The sequence below is a fragment of the Phaseolus vulgaris genome, chromosome 1, assembly GCF_000499845.2.
Source record: "Phaseolus vulgaris cultivar G19833 chromosome 1, P. vulgaris v2.0, whole genome shotgun sequence".
NCBI classification, from domain to species: domain Eukaryota; kingdom Viridiplantae; phylum Streptophyta; class Magnoliopsida; order Fabales; family Fabaceae; genus Phaseolus; species Phaseolus vulgaris.
The window spans coordinates 43,527,811-43,546,010 of record NC_023759.2 but is presented as its reverse complement, the minus strand read 5'-3'; the positions used below and the strand labels follow the sequence as shown (position 1 = coordinate 43,546,010).

The window sequence follows — 18,200 nt, the reverse complement described above, 5'->3', positions numbered from 1 at the left end:
GTCTCTAGGTTGGATTGAAGCATGCTAGAACCAGGTGTGCATTAACTTAGTTGGTGCATTTTTCTTTTTATCAGCAATGAATTAATGAAATAGAACGGGACACTTCAGGGGTGTCCCAACCCGTATACAAAAAGTGTTCATAGCTTAAGCATACAACTATATATGACAGAATATACTACATCAGTGAGTACACAACTTAGCTATAAAATGACCCCTGCCCCACCTCAGGCGTGATCCACTTGGAAAAACTAAGAAGATGACCACTGCATAATTGCTTCAGAGTTGGATACAAGTCTCCCACCGAAAACCATAGGCACTTTCAGCTTCTTAGACCAGAAAAGCATCATGGACCTCTTCACTTCTTACCACATTTTGCTAACAGATTTTACCTCCACGTTCAGCACAGTGTCCGTGTTGCACCCTGAGAATTGAGTGTTGCTGCTATGATTACAAAGACCTGCCATAACATATGTGAAAAGGCAAACAAAGCATTCCTACTTCGTGATGCCCCTTGCTGCACCCAAAAGCTGTGACACCATCAAAGCCTTTTCACCCATTCGGTCCAAGACCTTGCTTCAGCAAACCAACCTTACAGCATCATCATTCCGCCCCACCCACCTAATGTAGCATTTACTGCATACCGTTCCAGGCCATCCCTACCCCATCCAGCAGCATCAGGTACCCATACTAACACTCCAGTCCAGTGAGCCCAACGAGTGTCCAAAGCCATGTCCATAACCACGTCCAGCATCTAAAACTCCTCCATTCCACCTATAGCTCATAACTGCAGTTTTTAGCAAAACACCACCTAGAGTTGGGTCGTGAGCACCAAACTATAAACAACAAAAGTGTACCCTTTGTAGCTCTGTAAATCCTTCTGTGCACAAGATCATCATCAGGACCTCCTAACATTCCTATACCATATATCTTCACTTATAACTCTTAATACAAAGCATTGGGTTTAAAACCCAATCCACAAAAGAGTAGTTGAACTTGTGTGCCTTGTTCTTCATCCATAACCAAGACTTAAGCTGAGCTTGTTGGAACATCTCTTCTGCATCTGCAACCCCTTGTTTGAACACAATCAAGTTCCTATGCTCCTAAATACTCCGTATAATAGCTACCCAAATACCTTTCCAAACCATGTCTTGTTTGTTGCTGGCCTGATTCAACGTAAAGCTTTCAAAGTGATTTTTTAAGGCATTATGTTGTACAGATAAAATACCAATCCATCTATAGCATAATTCCCACACACGCACAGCCGCATCACACTCTAGAAACAAATGGTGACAAGATTCAGCTTTAGTTTGGCATAAAACGCACAGCGTTGATTCTATCGTCACTCCCCTCCTGTCCAAAGACTCTCTAGTTGGTAATCTGTCCAACAGGGCCCTCCATGCAGTGATCGTGACAGCGGGAAAAGCCTTGGCCTTCCACAATAGTTTAAAGACTTCATTATGAGTGCCATCACCTCTCTTAGTTAGGCTCGCATATGCTGTTTTTACAGAAAAACACCCCTTTTCATTGATCCCCCACACCCGAATGTCTTGCTCCTGCCTTTTAACATTAGCCCTAGATATGTGTATTGCTAGGTCCGTTTCCAACACTGATTCCCACTCGAATCTGGCACGCCTCCACCTTAAATTCCATCGCCATTCTGACCCTTCCCACTCACCTGCTTCTTTCACTGTCTGACCCTGATTACAAGATATAGAATACAGCTTGGGGAATAAGGATTTGAGGTTGGAATTTCCAACCCACACGTCCTCCCAAAATTTTACTTTTTCACCGGATCCTAGGATCCATCCCATTTCGGCTTGGAACCATCCGTCTCCTATTCCTTCTGTGCATACTTTATGGAGATCCCTCCACCACCATGACTGTAACTTAATAGAGGATTGCATAACCTCGCCTCCTCCATCATATTTCGACTCCAAAATGTCCTTCCATCTTCCTTTCTCATCCAAGAGCCAACGCCATCTCCATTTGGCCAACAAAGCATAGTTGAAGTCACGTATGTCTATGATACCCAGTCCTCCCTCCTCTTTTGGTTTACACACGTTTTTCCAACTTACCCATGATATCGGCCTTTTTTCCTTCCCCCAACCCCACAGGAATCTCCTTTGGATACTAATAATGTTCTTACAGACTGAGACCGGAGCTCTAAACAAAGACAAGTAGTATAGGGGTACGGCATTAAGAACAAATTTGATGACACAAATTCGGCCTGCCATTGATAAGAATCTCCCTTTCCACGTGCTAAGCCGAGCTTCTAACTTGTCAATGACTGGCTCCCAAAATTTCTTCCTCCTTGGGTTGCCTCCCACCTCGATCCCAAGATACTTGAAAGGCACTGTCATCTAATCACAATTCAATGTCTTCATGTAACATAGGATATTGTTCCTTGGCACATTAATGCCTGCAAGCTTGGATTTATGGAAATTAATCTTAAGGCCAGAGGCTATCTCAAACCTTCTGAGAATAGCCTTTAAAGTCACCACATTACTAAAGGAATCCTTGCACATAAACAAAGTGTCATCAGCAAATTGTAAAATGCTTAACTCGACCTCTTGTCTACCAATCCTAAGACCGGATAGTAGATTTGCCTTCACTGCTTGCCTTACCAACCCAGCCAATCCTTCCGCAACAATCAGAAAAAGAAAGGGAGCTAGTGGGTCTCCCTGTCTCAACCTCTCTTAGGTTGAAATTCTTCTGTCGGGCTCCCATTCACTAATACTGAGATATAGGCGCTTTTTAAACAGCCTTGAATCCACCTGATCCACTTTCTATGAAACCTCATCTTATTCAGCATATCATAGAGGAACTCCCATCTAACTGAGTCATAGGCTTTTTCGAAATCCACCTTTAAGCATAGCCCACTTTTCCCACATCTTCTGATGTCCTCAATCACTTCGTTAGCCATTAACACACTATCTAAAATCCCTCTGTTCTTCAGGAAGGCCGACTGACAATCATCAATAACCGTAGGCAAGACTTTCTTGATCCTTTCAGCCAACACCTTGGATATGATTTTGTACATAGCCCCTACAAGAGAGATTGGTCTGTACTGATCAAGAAAAACATGATTCCTTACTTTAGGGATAAGTGCAATGAAGGACGCATTGCACCCCTTCGGTATACGCCCTGTTTCATGAAATAAGTTCATAACTTCCATGAAGTCACCCTTCACGAACTCCCACCCCTTCTTTAAGAAGTTGAAGTTAAACCCATCAGGTCCTGGGCTTTTTGAGCCTTCACATTGCCACACCGCCTCCCTCACTTCCTTCTCAGTGAATCCCTCTACCAGGCTCAGATTATCTGACATAGATAGGTACTTGAACTCAACTGCATCAAGTCTAACCCGTAGGTCTTTTGTTGCTTTGAACCTATTATCAAACAACCTTCTTGCTTCCGTTCGTACTGTGCTAGGCTCCTCACACCACAGGCCCCCAACCTCAACACCCTTCACTTCATTCCTTTTTCTTCTCCACCTCAGTGTTGAGTAGAAGAACTTTGTACATGAGTCCCCGTTCTTGAACCACCTCACTCTAGCCTTCTGGCATAAAAGAGAGTCAAGCTTATTATCAATCTCCTTCAGATGACCCACTAAGTCGATCCTTCTCATTCTCTCACTTTCCACAAAGTTGTCATTACAGTCTTGGCAGTCCAAATCCTCAATCTCTTGTAGAATCCTCTTTTTGTTCGTCTCCATATTGCAAAAAGTGTCCCTGTTCCACACTTTTAAGTCCCCCTTCAACCATTTCAGTTTATCTTTAACCTTCATGAAGCTATTCCCCTGTGCTGGATAAGCCGGCCATCTGTCCTTCACCATCTTCATAAAGCCTTTCTCAGCCAACCAAGCGTCAATTGTTCTAAAGGGTTTAGGGCCCCAATCCTTATCCACAGATTTTACTACTAATGCACAATGATCGGAGACTTCCCTGCGTTGCACATACTGTTTGCAGCTTGGCCAAATATGCATCCAATTTTCGGATACCAATACTCTGTCAAGCCTACTCTTGGCCATCCCATTGGAACTGAACCATGTGAAATTCTTCCTGACATAAGGTAACTCGATTAGAAGATTGGTGTCAATAAACCGGTTGAAATCTCTTATTTCGCTTGATTGAGACTCCCTTTCCCTTGTGCCTTTCCTTTCACTTAGGCTTCTAACAGCATTGAAATCGCCACAAAAACACCAAATCAAATCTTGATAAGCCAGTTTGATGCGTGTCAGTTCCCCCCACAACACCTTCTTCTCCCTCAATGAGCATGGGGCATAGACATTTACCACCCCACACCTACAATTAGCTTTAACGTGTAGCCCAAAAACGAATATAAACCCCTTCCCCATCACATGACTATCATAGATGAAAACATCTTTGTGCCACATCGAAAGCAAACTTCCTCCCCCATTGTCCCCTTCGTAGTGTAACCATCCAACTTTGTTATCCCCCCAAAGCGAGTAACACTTGGCATCCGAACACTGCATTGCTTTAGTTTCTTGTAAACAAAAAAATTTTGCTCCCTCTCTAGATATTAAATGATTCAAATACCTAGCCTTGGTACCACCCCCCATTCCTCTAATGTTCATATTTATAATTATCATAGCATAACTTCCCTATCACCCTCCTTGGCCTGTTTCACCTCCTTAGTATCCCTTTCTTCCAAACACACGTATTCTTGGACAACTTCCTCTTCATCCCCATGGCAAACAAGCCCTGTTAGTTTTCCCACCTCCCACAATTCTACTGGTTACGCCCCATGGACTTGTTCACAAAGACGGAAATTGCAATTATTTATGTCACCATCCGAGATTGAGGCAGAAATCTTACCTTCTTGGTGGTGTATACCAGGGCCTACCTGGTGCATGCTAGGACCTAATCGTCAATATTTAGGAATGCATACAAGGACTAGAACGGTGCAAACCTTTATGCACGTGTTAGTTCTGACCGACCTTGCTTAAGTGATTTAAAGACACTTAACCTCATTTTCACATATAAGTTCATAAGTGCCCCATCCTATCTTTAAAATCCCTAACTTTGTCTTTTTCAAATTCCTTTCTCTTTTCTTCATGCTTTGCTCTTCAAATGCTCAAATATGTGGTTTCTTCATTTTAGTTTTGTTGTGGGAAGCTTGGGTTGTGCTCGTTGGTTGTTTGTTGTGCATATGAAGGAGAAGCTTGGTCATGCAAGTTTGAGTTCTTTGTTTATGCGTGGCAGAGTAGCATTTGAAGTTGAAGTTTGGGTTAGTGTTTGTTAAATCCTGATTTAAAATCTAAAATAATAAAATTTTGGTAATTAATATTATATATGAATTTAGAAACTAAATTATAATTTTGTATTAATAATAAAAACTACTTTAAATACCAATAATTTTTTAGTTTATAAAATAATATCTAATTTAATTAATATAATAATTAATTACTTTTTATATAGTAATTTTATTTTAAAGTTAAATTAGATATTATATTTAATATTTTAGCAATATAACTGACCCTCAAATTTATTAAAAAAAATAATGCCTTTTTTTTACTTCAACAATGAATTTTAAATGTCTTTTATGAAAATTATGGATGAAAGTAGAAAAGCCTTAATAAGCCAAACCATTAAAATGATGGTTATATAATGTTTGGCAGTTGTATCTATTCATATTGAGCGTGTGAAAAATTAAAAGAAAAAAAAATAAAAATGTGAGATCAGAGAGATGTGATGAGAAAGTGAAAAACAAATTTAAAAGAAATGAAGTAGTTATAAAAATATTAAATTGTCTAAAAATATTATTGATAAATTTTATATATATATATATAAATTTATTAATATAATTTTTTATGTAAATTAGACAATTGATGGTAGTCTATGACAATATATAAAATTGATACAACTTTTTGGTATAACTTTTTAAAATGTATTTATCTTTATTTATTTTAGATTTAAATATATTTTTAATCTCTTAACTTTAAGTTATTTTTACTTTTAGAATTTTAAATTAATTCTTTTTAATTCCTAATTTTTAGAAAAATAATTGTTTTTCTTTTGTCAGTTACACCCATTGTTGGCGGATTATGCTATCAATATACATGACACTAAAATAATGATGTAGAAATATAAATATATTATATATATATATACATACTATTTTGGTATAAATTTGGATTTATTTTGTTTCCCTAAATCTAAAATGTTATTTTAATTTCTCAACTTTTTTAAAATAAGACAGTCCTTCGTATTTAAATATTTATAGTCCCCAAAATTTAAAAATATTTTTCTAAATTTTAATTTTTAAAGTTGAGAAAAACAAGTTTAACACTATTTGATATATTTTTACTTTTCTCTTTCTTTTTTTTTCCCTCTATTTATAATAGTGGCCTAAGTTTTTACTACTACTGAGGCCACAATGATAAATTATCCTCGTTTTCATATTCAGTCTAGAACTAAAAATATTCATTCAATTTTTGTTCATTAGAGTAAAAATCCATTTTAAAATTGAGGGACTAAAAATATTATTTTTAAATTTGAGAGGATAAAATAAAATTTGACCCAAATTTGAGAGATAATAAAGATATTTTGACCAACAATTTAAAAAATGATTTTGTACATCATAATTTTGGTTACATGTGTCATTGTTGGTTACCCAATAGTTAGTATTGAAAAACTAAAAATGAATATTTAAAAAAGAAGAAGGAAAATAACAGTTTTTAATTTAAAATTTAAAATAAATCTAATTTAATCTTTATAAACGATTTTCTATATATTAATATATGTGAAGTGACGGTAAAAGTTTAGAAAATCCGTATAATAGTTACAAGTTTTAAATTTATTGTTAATTACAATAAATTTTATTACAAATTAATTAATATTAATCATATCTCTAGTTAGTTTAGCTTTATCTCCATTATTAGTTAAAATGAATTTTAATATAAATCAATTAGTATTAGTCTAATCTTATTATAAATGAGTTAGTTTGTTATAATTAATTCCTACATATAACCGGTAATCAATGTTACAATATGTTAGTGAATTATAATATATAATTTTTTTCCTATATATATTTTGTTTATTTTCCAGTCTTTGAATATGACATGTCATAAATTTTACTTCTCGATTGAAGAGTTTTGCTGTTCATTCTTATTATCTTCTCCTAATACTAACTAAAGATACTAACTAGAGAAAAGATTAATATTGACTAATTTATAATAAGATTTATTTTAACAAACAGATATAAGAGTAATTCTAGTAAAATAATTTATATATAAATAACTGGTAGTCAATGCCTTGATTTCAAAAGATAAAGATGTATTGAGTACAGGTATGAATGAACATAATGTATGTCTATATACTATATTCCATTTCATGTTTGATGTCTTCTCAAAAACCTCATCAACATTTTCTTTCTTTGGTGAAAAAACTGTTGAACTAATAATCACGCTGATTCTTTTGGACACAAACACTATAATGGTATTAAGAGAACCATTACACACAAACACAATTCTTACTTTAATCTGTCCACACCACAGAACTATAACTGTTGCTTAGGTGGCTGCCCCCTTCCCCTTTTTTTCTAATAAAATATGAAAACTCGTATGGTCTCCTTTGTTCTTAAAGCTATGTCCAATTTTATGCTTCAAGTTTGCATTTGAAAACTGCCCTCCTTAGGATTTCATGGACACTCGCAGTTATCAAGTATGCTCTAAAGAGGATAAAAACAAATAGTTTTTTTCATTTAGTTGAAGTGTTAATATAATGAAAAGAAAGTAAGGTTCAGTTTGGAAAACAATTTTTTATATTTTTCTTTCCCTCCATTTTTTTTCTTCAATGTACATTTCAAAATTCATCTCCTCTTCCTCTCTAGTTTTCTTAAAGCAATACAAAGAAATTATCTCCTCTTTGGTCTTCTTGCAGAATTACAAAAGAGGGCAAGAGATTTAAGCAAGTGCATTTAGGTTTGATCAAAACAGAAAAACTGACCAATATGAGACATAAGTCAATTCCCCTCCCTTGTAATGGCCCTTTTTGTAGGTCAATTCTGAAGCTATCTGGTTCAAAAACAGCATAGCAATCCCAATACTATCAGAAAAGACCAAATAAGCTAATTAAGTGAAATCATACAAAAACAGATATCCTAAGACTGCACTTATTTTTCATGAAGAATAGAATGATGTATTGATAGTAATGGGATTGTTATCGGCAATAGGTGCGGATGGGAACCATTCAAAGAACTTTCGTTTTACAAGAGTAAACCTCAACATGCTGCCAAGGGAAACCACACTCAAAAAGACAGTTTATTTAGTAAATCATCGAAACTCGAGCTTCTCCACTTTGGTTTTACGTTTCGTTGTTCTCAATGACAACAATACTGTCCAACAATGTTATATGTGTTCTGTTAAAAGAACCGGAATCCTATCAGTCACAAACGGAGGAAGAGTACAATTCATAAAATTGCAACCTAGTTGCTTTTACAAGGAGTTTATATCACAAATCATCTTCAGGTAAATCCATTTCATCTAACAAAACATTTATACATAAAAAAATTACATTCCAAGACGCTAGTCAAAGGGAAAGGGGTGTAAATTCAGAAAGACAAATTAACAGAGTAAACATACAAATCACCAGACAGAAAACATCAACTATTTACTCTGACTATTAATAATCAGTCTAGCAGAAGTAAACACAAAGCTCTTCAAGAATTAATTAAACACTTGGAATGCCCCTTGATGTAGCCCTGTTTTGTTATCAGCCAAAGTTTTCCTCTCATCCAAACTTAGTCAAGTAACCCCATTATGCAAAACAGGTTTTATGAACTTTCTACAAGATGATTATATATATACAGCAAATGTGAAGGCTTGTTTATGAAAGAATTTGATAATCATACAGAACAAAAAAGTTAATTTAGCATGAAAAGCCTTCTTGGAGAATTTCTAACAGGGGAACACAATGCATAACTCAAACTAATAATTTTCCCTGTTCTATCTAGCAGATTAAAGTGCTTTTCATTGTTTGTAGATGATGTCCAAGTCATGCCACCAAATCTCCCTAATGGATGGAGCATAACTCCAAACAAATAGAAGGCTATGCAGTTACTTTTGACATCACAACATAACCCCAAGTTGCATGGAGAAATTTCATTACCATTCTTCATTTCCCAAACCCTGTAATTTGTGACTGTTATCACCAACACATATTTGAGTGAACTAATTCAACAATTCCATGAATAATATACATAAGAACTACCCTCATTCAGAATATACACGAGAAGTATATCAGCCTTCTGGTGAAATACACATTCGACACATCGCTGGTGACAAAATTAGAGAATGGCGGCAACAGCCAACAGCGAAGGCAAAAGTGGGAGACGCAAAGAACCTTTGAAACATTGCTGCTGCTACTTGTGCATCACAATAAGAAAAAAGAAAGAAAAAACCACATCCATCCATCCAAATTGAACTACCCCCAAGTATCATCTGAGACCTTCAACCAAGCCCTCTAATTCCCTCTGTCCAAACCTCCTACCATGAAGATCGGCGTCCCTACACCTTGCCGTGAAGTAAAACAAAAGCCAAGTAACCATGAAGTAAACCTCCATGGTGGACTGAAACATCTTGGCGAAAGACCTCCCGCAAACCCGGCCCAAACCCCATCTGACAAAGGACCCACAAAGTATAGCCTCCAAGCACTTAACCTGAATAGCCTGGTTGAACATAGTAGATATCAAATAGCACCCTTCCTTTACAATCTCCCTCCCACTCTTCCTCGAGTCCACAATGGCAACCCAAGCATCCACAGAGAATATAAAAGCCACAAAAGTATCCACCAGAAACCAAGTGAACAAGAACCCAGAAATCTCTCTCTCAAAGCCCCTAACCCAAGGAGACATAACAGAGAAGGGCATCAATTTCAACCTCACAAAGAGCTTGAAAAACGAGTACTGATCCTCAATTTCTCCGAAGTACCACAACCCCAGAAGCTGCGTCAACGCGTCCCTCACAGCCCAACGCATCAGAATAAACCCCGAAAGCCTCTTCAGACCTAACCTCGAACCATCCCAAACCAAAACCGTAACGGAGCTAAACCTCCCCAACAGATCGTTCACAACGGAAACGAAAACAACACCCAACACCCACGAATACGTCACGAGAAAAACGAGAATCACCCATCCGTAAGCGACGGAGAGGAAACTCACCAGAAAAAACAGCGCCGTCGCGTCCCGGCGACCCACCTCGATCCCCTTCACGAAAAATTGCAAATCCACGCCCTCCTTCCTCTCCGCGTTCTCGTTCAGCTTCTCCTCCTCGTTATCGCTGTTATCGTCGTCGCGAGGCGTTCGCGACGATAGGGAGGACAATTCTTGGGTGTTGAAGGTGGTTCCTGAGCGGATGACTTGGGAAACCCTAACTCCGTCGTCGGCGAGGAGATCGGAGAAGGCGGAAGTGGATGGGAAGGGGAAGAGGGCGAGAAGGGTGGCGTTGGCGGTGGATTTGGGGACGGAGCCGAAGAGGGAGCGGTCGTCATCGTCGTCGCCGGAGAAGAAGTCATCGTCTAGGGTTCCGACGCGGGTGAGGTGGAGGAAGGGGCGGCGTCGGTGGCGGAGGGCGTGGTTTGCGGCAGTGGAGGGGAGGTCGTGGCCGTGGTCGTGATGGTGGGCGTTGCCGGCGAGGTCGAGGCGGGAAAGGAGGGCGCGGAGGGAAGGGTCCCGGTCGATGAAGGAGGTGACATGAGCGGTGCCTGTCTCGACGAGGGTTCGGAAAGAGAGGGTTAGGAGAGAGAGGAAGAGAAATGTGACGAAATTCGATGAGAACGATAACAGGGATTCCTTCAATAGGTGCGAGGTGGAGCGAAGGTGGTGCAGCCGTGGGTGGTGGTCGCTCATGGCGATTCACAGAATGCCTCTGATTTGTTTTGTTAGTTTCTTTCTGATTTCTTTGAGATTTTCTTTCCACAAAGGTAAGAGAACAAGGTGGTGGTGGCTGCCTGGCTATGAGTCTGGGACTTTCCCTCACGCGCTTCGGTAGGGCCGTGCATTCAACGCTCTAGATGACAATACGATACCAGACTCTGAGATGAAATGAAATTATGAAAATGAAAACATGAGTCCTCGGGGCTCTTCGATTTGGGCTTCCACTTCACAACCCCTTACTTTATAAAACATAACCATTCAAATTAAACTACCTCTTTTGCACATAATTCTTTATCTGTTTTAAATTATTTAACTTATATAAAAAAATTGGATTTTGATTTACCAATTTGATTACCAAAATAAAACTTTTTCTGGGTTGATTTAATTTTTAATTTTTATGGTTAAAATTGAATCCAACTGAATCACGTTTTTCATATATTTATGTTGTTTTTCCAATTATACTTACATCTTAAATTTAATTGTTTTCCTTTCATCGAGCATGTGAGTAAAGATTTCGATACATGTGACTATGTAAATGTTATTTTTAAGAACGGATGTAAAATTAAGTGATTATAAGATTTTTTAGGGTATCCATTTCTTTAATTAACTTTTAAAATAAATATATTTTCTAAGAAACAAATAATATATGTATATTGATGGTAAAACTTGTATCATATATAATAATTTTGTTAATTTATTTAATAATTTATTTCATTTGTATCATAAATAATCAAGTGTTTTGAGGTTATTTTAAATTAATTAATAATTTTTTTAATTAGATTAAATATTTAGAACGAGAAAACTATATTCCCTATAGTCATTTTACTTAACTCGGACCAGATTGTCTCAGATGAAAAGTACATCCAACTTTAAAAATAAATAAAACTATCAATGAAACGGCTTGGTGACTTTTGAAATCAAAGTGTATTATTATCTTAAGGTTGATTTAGATTTCGAATTATAGATTGAACAGTGAATACCCATAAAAACAATGATCATAAAATAGTAACTCAAGCTCTGTAATGTCCTTAATTTCCTAGCTAAACAAAATATATTCGTTTATAATAGTTCTTCAACCGACAGGTTTTTATGTCATTTTGTTTTTATTGAGATGAGTTTGGATTATCTGAGTATGGAAGTGATTTTTTTGAAAATTACAATTTTTTATGTTGGAAATCACCAAATAATGGGGAACTTCACCTAAAAAAATCAAGTAAGATCATACAAATATCGTGAATGTAATATATAAGGAGAATCTATATAACTTAACATACTTTCTCAAAATCTTTGTATATTTATAGAATTTTTTAAGTCGGATCATACATATATCTTTGTTTCAGTTATTCTTGTATAATATCATGCAAAAACATATATAAATCGAATTGATCATAATATAATTACATCAATTAATATATTTTTGTAAATCATTAAGATAAGATCCATGATATCTAAGCTTATTTACAAGAGGAGTATCATGGAATGTATTTGACCTTTTATTAAAACTTTTTTTCTTTTTCAGTGGTCACGATCATGCATCAGCTATGAATCTAATTGATCCCAACTTAAGTCAAATTGGCAACGCGTGCTCGGTGCTCGATTTGTCCAGGACGGAACGTCATTTAATTAGTTATAATCTCTCAATCCTATAATCACATGAACTTGTTTAAGATTTTGACTTAACGACTTATCAATCACAAGCTGACCAAAGATAGTATTCAATAAGTTGACCGAAAACAATTTAAGATTAATATAATAAAACCAAAAACGAACTTGGATTATTTGTGTTAATTAGTGATTAACTACAGTGACAAGATTTGAGCTCAACAATAAAAAAAATATTATAAACTATAGTCCAACAAAGTCCGTCGCCTAGTAATATCAATAGGAAATCTCATTAACAAGTATGTATAATCATTTATCACATATTTAATATTTAATATCGAAACTAACTTAATCATCATAGAGATTTTGCATGTACACACTCCACACTTTCATCCCAAGAACATGAGTGCGTGAATATGTAATGGAGTGAACCTAAACATTGGAGCCAAAAATATTGATGACCTAAAAGAGAATTTTGTTGTCATCTCAAAATAAGTCCTTAAATAAAAGTTCTAATTAGGCTATTTTGTTTTGGAGTGTTGTGGTGATTATTTGAACGACCCTTTTACGTGCAAAAGTAAAGAGAAAAGAAAAGCATTGGTAGCAAAAGAAAAGGAGCACGAATTATGGAAAGTACGTATAAAAGTATGATAAATAGTTTAAGAAAAGTGATAGGAAAACAATCTTGCTTACAACTTATTATTGATTAAATTATTAAAACTACAGAACTTTAAAGATCATTAAAAAATTGAACGATCATATTTTACTAAACTTAATGAGCGAAAAGTATGTTATAGAGATACAGCTGCATAAAGCTGTCCTTGTTCCAAGCAAGCTGAAGAGAACCAATCAAATGGTAATTTGGTCTAAGCAAAGCATAATCGCCTGTTAATACTCCGTCACCTTTTTGTCTCATTCTTGTCCGATAAATTATGTCCATATGAAAAGCATGACATTGTATACAATTTTTGAAATAAAAATTATTGGCAGAAAAATATAATTATTTTGAATTATAAATATAATTGTACCGATACGGTCAGAACGAATCGAAACCTTGACTCGACATCTGATCAAACCAACCAACAATGAGGTTGATTAATGATCAAAAGTTTGTTAATTTTCTTTTATTAGATCCATTAACCACAATAATTGAATAAATTAATACAAATCTCAAAAAGGATACAAAAATTTGAACCTTAACGTTATAAAGTACCTTTTACAAATATAATAAGAGTCCAAAACTACCAGGAATGGAAAAGAAGTGTGAGTTCAGCAGAAAAGGAGAGGTAAGGACCGAAAAGTTGTTTAAATCATTCTCTTATATTCCAACCTCGTTGAATAATAATAATAAATTGTCTTTCACCATTAACATTTTGGAGATCCTGTACTCATACATAGTGAAAGCGAATTTAAATTGAATTAAAATATTTAGAACACTAAGGCATATGAAGATGGCAATCAACATTTTACAAAATTAACAAATAAACCAGCTGAACAACCTCATCAAATTCAATGTTCATATTCAAAATTATTCTAGTCGAGCATACTTTTAAATTTATAGAAATGCAACCCAGTAAATCGGGTTTTAGGAAATTTTGCCAATGTCAAAAGCAGTGTTTTGCTGTTTTTTCTCAAACTAGATAAAATTTTCGAAAAAAAAAAACATGTTTTGTAAAGTTAATCAATCGGCCGTTAAGCGATTGATACTCGCAGACGAAGTGGCAAGTTAGACGTAGGGTAACATTGTTCAATATCTAATAAAAAAAGACTTGGTAACAAACTTGGCAAAAAATAAGACTAGGATAAAACAGTTCAATTATATGTTTCCTTCCAGTGAAGCTTTTCCTCGCTTACCCCAGTCGGGATGAAAAATAAAAAAGCAGTTATACCACAAAATGTTTCCTTATGACAATGAAAAAGTTCATAAAGGCAACAAAACCGAGAGAAAACACTCAATGAAAATCAGGCTTCTCTGGGTAAGTGCAGCCAGATCTTTGGATGATAACGTTTGCTGCATAACAGCCACCTCTCACACATTCTTCAATGGGCTTCTCCTGAATCAATTGTGAAAGAAATCCTCCAACAAATGCATCTCCTACAAAGAAAAAAAATAAGAGGGATGAAACAAAATCGACATCTTGCTTGTCACCTACCAATGAAATACTGGGAGTGCCTTAAAAATCATAAATAATGTCATGTTGGTAGCAATGTTGTATGACAATAATATACAAGGCATTTAAAAGTGCAAAGAGGAATTATGTATTAGTATGTGTGTATGAGAGAATTTATAGCCAGTATGGATTTAGAGCATATCACAATTGAAGACAACATCAACATGTGAAAATAGGCTTGCTACACAAAGCCTAAGAGCTTGACTTAATTCTCAAATTTAAGCTGACCAATTCAACTAATAAGGCCGTTCAGGATTTTTTTTAAACATAGTCTAGTCTAAAATCTATTTGGTAAAGAACTCTTAAATAGGTAAAAAAATTCAACTGTATATAGGCCATTAAACTTAAACTTATATGTATATTAACTAGATTAAGCCTTTTAATAGAACAAAGAGAACATATTCTCAAAATATTAAATTAAAATTTTAATATTATAATAATTATAACAAATGCCAAAAATAATGATATTATTTTAAATAATTATAACAATGGTGCATTTCCTCATTTATGGAGTCAAACAATGTTAATGTGTTTCATTATAAACTAAATAATAAGAAAATTAATTCCCCAATTGATCCAATTCATCTCTAACCTAATGATTATGCACCTCTAACTATAGGGCTATTCTCCAACTAATCCACTCTGCCCGGATCATGTATCCGCTTATCACCATGAAAGACCATTACGAGATTTATTAACATACCTAAATACATAAGAAATATATAGACTTGTGTCAACTAGTATCCGCATTTGAAAGACAACCTTTTACCTATTTATAAGACTTCCATTTTATTAGCATAAATAAATAACATATCCGCATTTGAACTCATATAACCAGCAGAACATTACCTGCTCCGTTTGTGTCAACTAGTTTCTCTTTAGGCAAAAGTTCCACGGGGAACTTTTTCACCTTCCCATCCTCAGCAACACATACAGGATCCGCACCCTGTGTGATAACTGTTATCCTTTTATGCGTTCCTGACACCTTTGGCCACTGGGAAATCTTTAGAGCTATCTCCTCGACATTTTCAGTCTAGAAAAAAAGAGGGAGTCAATAGATGTAATGGTTGAACATTCTAACATTCAAAACCACAACTTGCCTAAAGATCTGATATACAAGGGTTACCTCCCAGCCTTGAACTTTAGAAAATGTTTTTGCTTCAGTCTCATTTCCAAAAACAAAATCTGTATACCTGAAACACATAAAGGACATTTTTAAGAACAAATATGTAAAATTTCAATCATTTTAATTTATCCGAGATGAATCCTTACGGTAGAGCTTTCTCCAGCCTCTCCCTAAATAACTCACAGATGAAAGGGGCAGAAAGGTTCATCGAGAAGAGCTGCATACACAAATAAAATTTTCAGAAACTTCCTTAAAAAGGAAAAAAACAAAATTTTCAATTCTATTTAACCTTTTTATTTGCAGCAGCATGCTCAGCAACTAACAGGATGGAATCTGGTGATACAGTGAGGAAAAAGCCAGCAATATAAATATATTTGGCTTTTTCAACTGTGTGAGGGAAATTTGCACAATTAAAAATGTCAGTCAACTGAAGTTTGAATTACTCAGATATGAAGTGTTGACAGAAATAAAAAGAGCCTGCATAGACCAACAAGAAGGTACCTAGGGCCCAATTTTCTGGTTTCTTCAAATGCTCAGACTTGTAGCAATTTGCAGCTGCTAAGTTTGCCACAAGCGACCTGTATTCAGAGACAATCAAAATATAAGGCTTCCAAAAATTTGCAATCAAGTAAAAGTCAGGCTGAAGGGTAGGATATACTTTCTTTATAAACAGCATAAAATAATTTCAATTAGTAAAAACACCGAAGAATAAAAAATACAGAAAAGTTTGATGTCTGACCTTTCGCCACCAACTATACAAACAGCACAAGTTCCAGTAGGTGTAGCTTTATCTTCATGATAGTGAACCTGGTGAATGAAAAATAAGATCATATCTAAGCCAGTACAGAGAAGCACGTGACAATGAAAGGAGAAGATGAGTGATTAAACCTACATTTACACCAGCCAGCTTTGAGCTCTTCTTCATCTCTTCCCCAAACTTATCATTTCCAATGCCACCCATGAAACTTGTTGCACCAGGAACTTGGAGCATCCACTGCAAGAAGAAGAAGTAATGGTAAATTACTTTAACCAAAGCTACTAAAAATCCAGAGTATTACCAACTAACTATATAGATACATACCTGAGCAACCTTGATTGAATTCTGAGTAGAACCTGTCAGCACAAAAAACAAATCGTAACAACTGTCATTACCAATTATGTTTTTCCACTGCTGATTTCTTTCTTTCTTTCTGCTATTGAGTTCGCTTTTGATATTAAATATTAAGAAATTATCCAATACTCCAGATCTAGTGAAATACCTCCAGCAATGTACTCCACGTTATACTTCTCAACCAATTCTTCATATCTGAAATGGAGAACCTTATCAAATGAACTCAAAAGATATCTTTTATCTAACAAAGTAACCATAAAACTAATCTGTAATTAAAGATCAGCAGAGAAAGATCCAAAACCTTATTAAAATAGGAGGCTGAATACCCATGCATTATTGCAACAAGTCTTTACTTTACAATCATGCAAAATACACACACTGATACCAATTACCAGGTATCTAGGGGAAGACATGCCAGAATCTGAGAATTCCTTCAATAGTTAATATAAAACTTAGATCGAGTTCTGTAAACATTTTCTTGTCTTGTATTTCAATTAGAGTTGAATTTTCACCATAAATCTTTTAATGCAGACCTTTAGCATGCTCGCTAATGAAGTAAAGCTTTAATTCTAATTTAAAAACATCACCCAAAGCAACTATTGACCATATAACTGTATAATAAGAGTAAGCCCATGCAACCCAAGAACCACATCAAACTAGCACGTTTATGATATCCCAAAGAACACAATCAAAAACCTCACAACGTGTAAAATTGTAAAAGGACTGCAGTGCTTGCCATTACACAAAACTCGACGTTCCAATGACAAAAACCTCAGTCGCCAAAGCAAATCAACAAACCGCAAACTCAACCACACAAAACGACAGCGTTACAGGGCGAACAAGAGCAATAGGCAACGCAACAGAGAAGTAAAACACAGCGCGTAAAAGCCAACGGAGTAATCTTACATAGGTTTGTGCTTGTCGTGCGCAAGAATCGCATTGTTCAAGGTGAGAGAGTACCTGGCATGTCACACAGAAAAACAAGAGAAAGAACATTCAGAAGCAAACGAAACGATTGACGACGTCGTTTCAGCATCTAAGAAACGAGGTTAATCGTTATTCAGGAAACGAGTGCGACACTAAAAGTAACAAAAATGGAGGAAATAACGACATGCAAAAGTGAAAGGTGGCGAGAGTGATATACTTTTTCAAGAACTCGGAGTCGACGATGGCGGAGATATCGAGGAGAGGGTTTCCCATGCCGAGAATAATGCCTTCGGACGCCATTGTAATCGAATCAAACGAGACGGTAAACGAAGAGTGAGTGAGTGCGGAAATGAATGAATGATGACTAATG

The 18,200-nt window shown here is 35.8% G+C and overlaps 2 protein-coding genes across 2 annotated transcripts; both read right to left on the bottom strand.

The window, feature by feature from the left end:
- Nucleotides 1-8,791: 8,791 nt before the first annotated feature.
- On the bottom strand, nucleotides 8,792-11,151 carry LOC137814462 (uncharacterized). Its single transcript, XM_068617228.1, has one exon. It carries the CDS (start codon nucleotides 10,864-10,866, stop codon nucleotides 9,457-9,459), a length of 1,410 nt encoding a protein of 469 aa, XP_068473329.1. The 5' UTR covers nucleotides 10,867-11,151; the 3' UTR covers nucleotides 8,792-9,456.
- Nucleotides 11,152-14,276: 3,125 nt separating this feature from the next.
- LOC137814461 (adenosine kinase 2-like) lies at nucleotides 14,277-18,200 on the bottom strand. The gene is made up of 12 exons (XM_068617227.1): nucleotides 18,048-18,200; nucleotides 17,810-17,863; nucleotides 17,052-17,098; nucleotides 16,874-16,905; nucleotides 16,685-16,786; nucleotides 16,532-16,599; nucleotides 16,294-16,370; nucleotides 16,082-16,179; nucleotides 15,939-16,009; nucleotides 15,793-15,859; nucleotides 15,516-15,699; nucleotides 14,277-14,590 (listed from the first exon to the last, which is right to left on the bottom strand). The coding sequence occupies exons 1-12, from the start codon at nucleotides 18,128-18,130 to the stop codon at nucleotides 14,448-14,450; spliced, it is 1,026 nt and encodes a 341-aa protein (XP_068473328.1). The 5' UTR covers nucleotides 18,131-18,200; the 3' UTR covers nucleotides 14,277-14,447.

What these genes read in the sequence shown, in the direction of transcription:
- LOC137814462 (XM_068617228.1), bottom strand. Translation starts at nt 10,866, where the DNA reads ATGAGCGACCACCACCCACGGCTGCACCACCTTCGCTCCACCTCGCAC.
- LOC137814461 (XM_068617227.1), bottom strand. Translation starts at nt 18,130, where the DNA reads ATGGCGTCCGAAGGCATTATTCTCGGCATGGGAAACCCTCTCCTCGAT. An exon ending in ATTCAATCAAGGTTGCTCAG is followed by an intron (nt 16,787 to 16,873) that starts GTATGTATCTAT and finishes TTCTTCTTGCAG; the next exon opens with TGGATGCTCCAAGTTCCTGG. An exon ending in AGGCTGGAGAAAGCTCTACC is followed by an intron (nt 15,860 to 15,938) that starts GTAAGGATTCAT and finishes TATGTGTTTCAG; the next exon opens with GTATACAGATTTTGTTTTTG.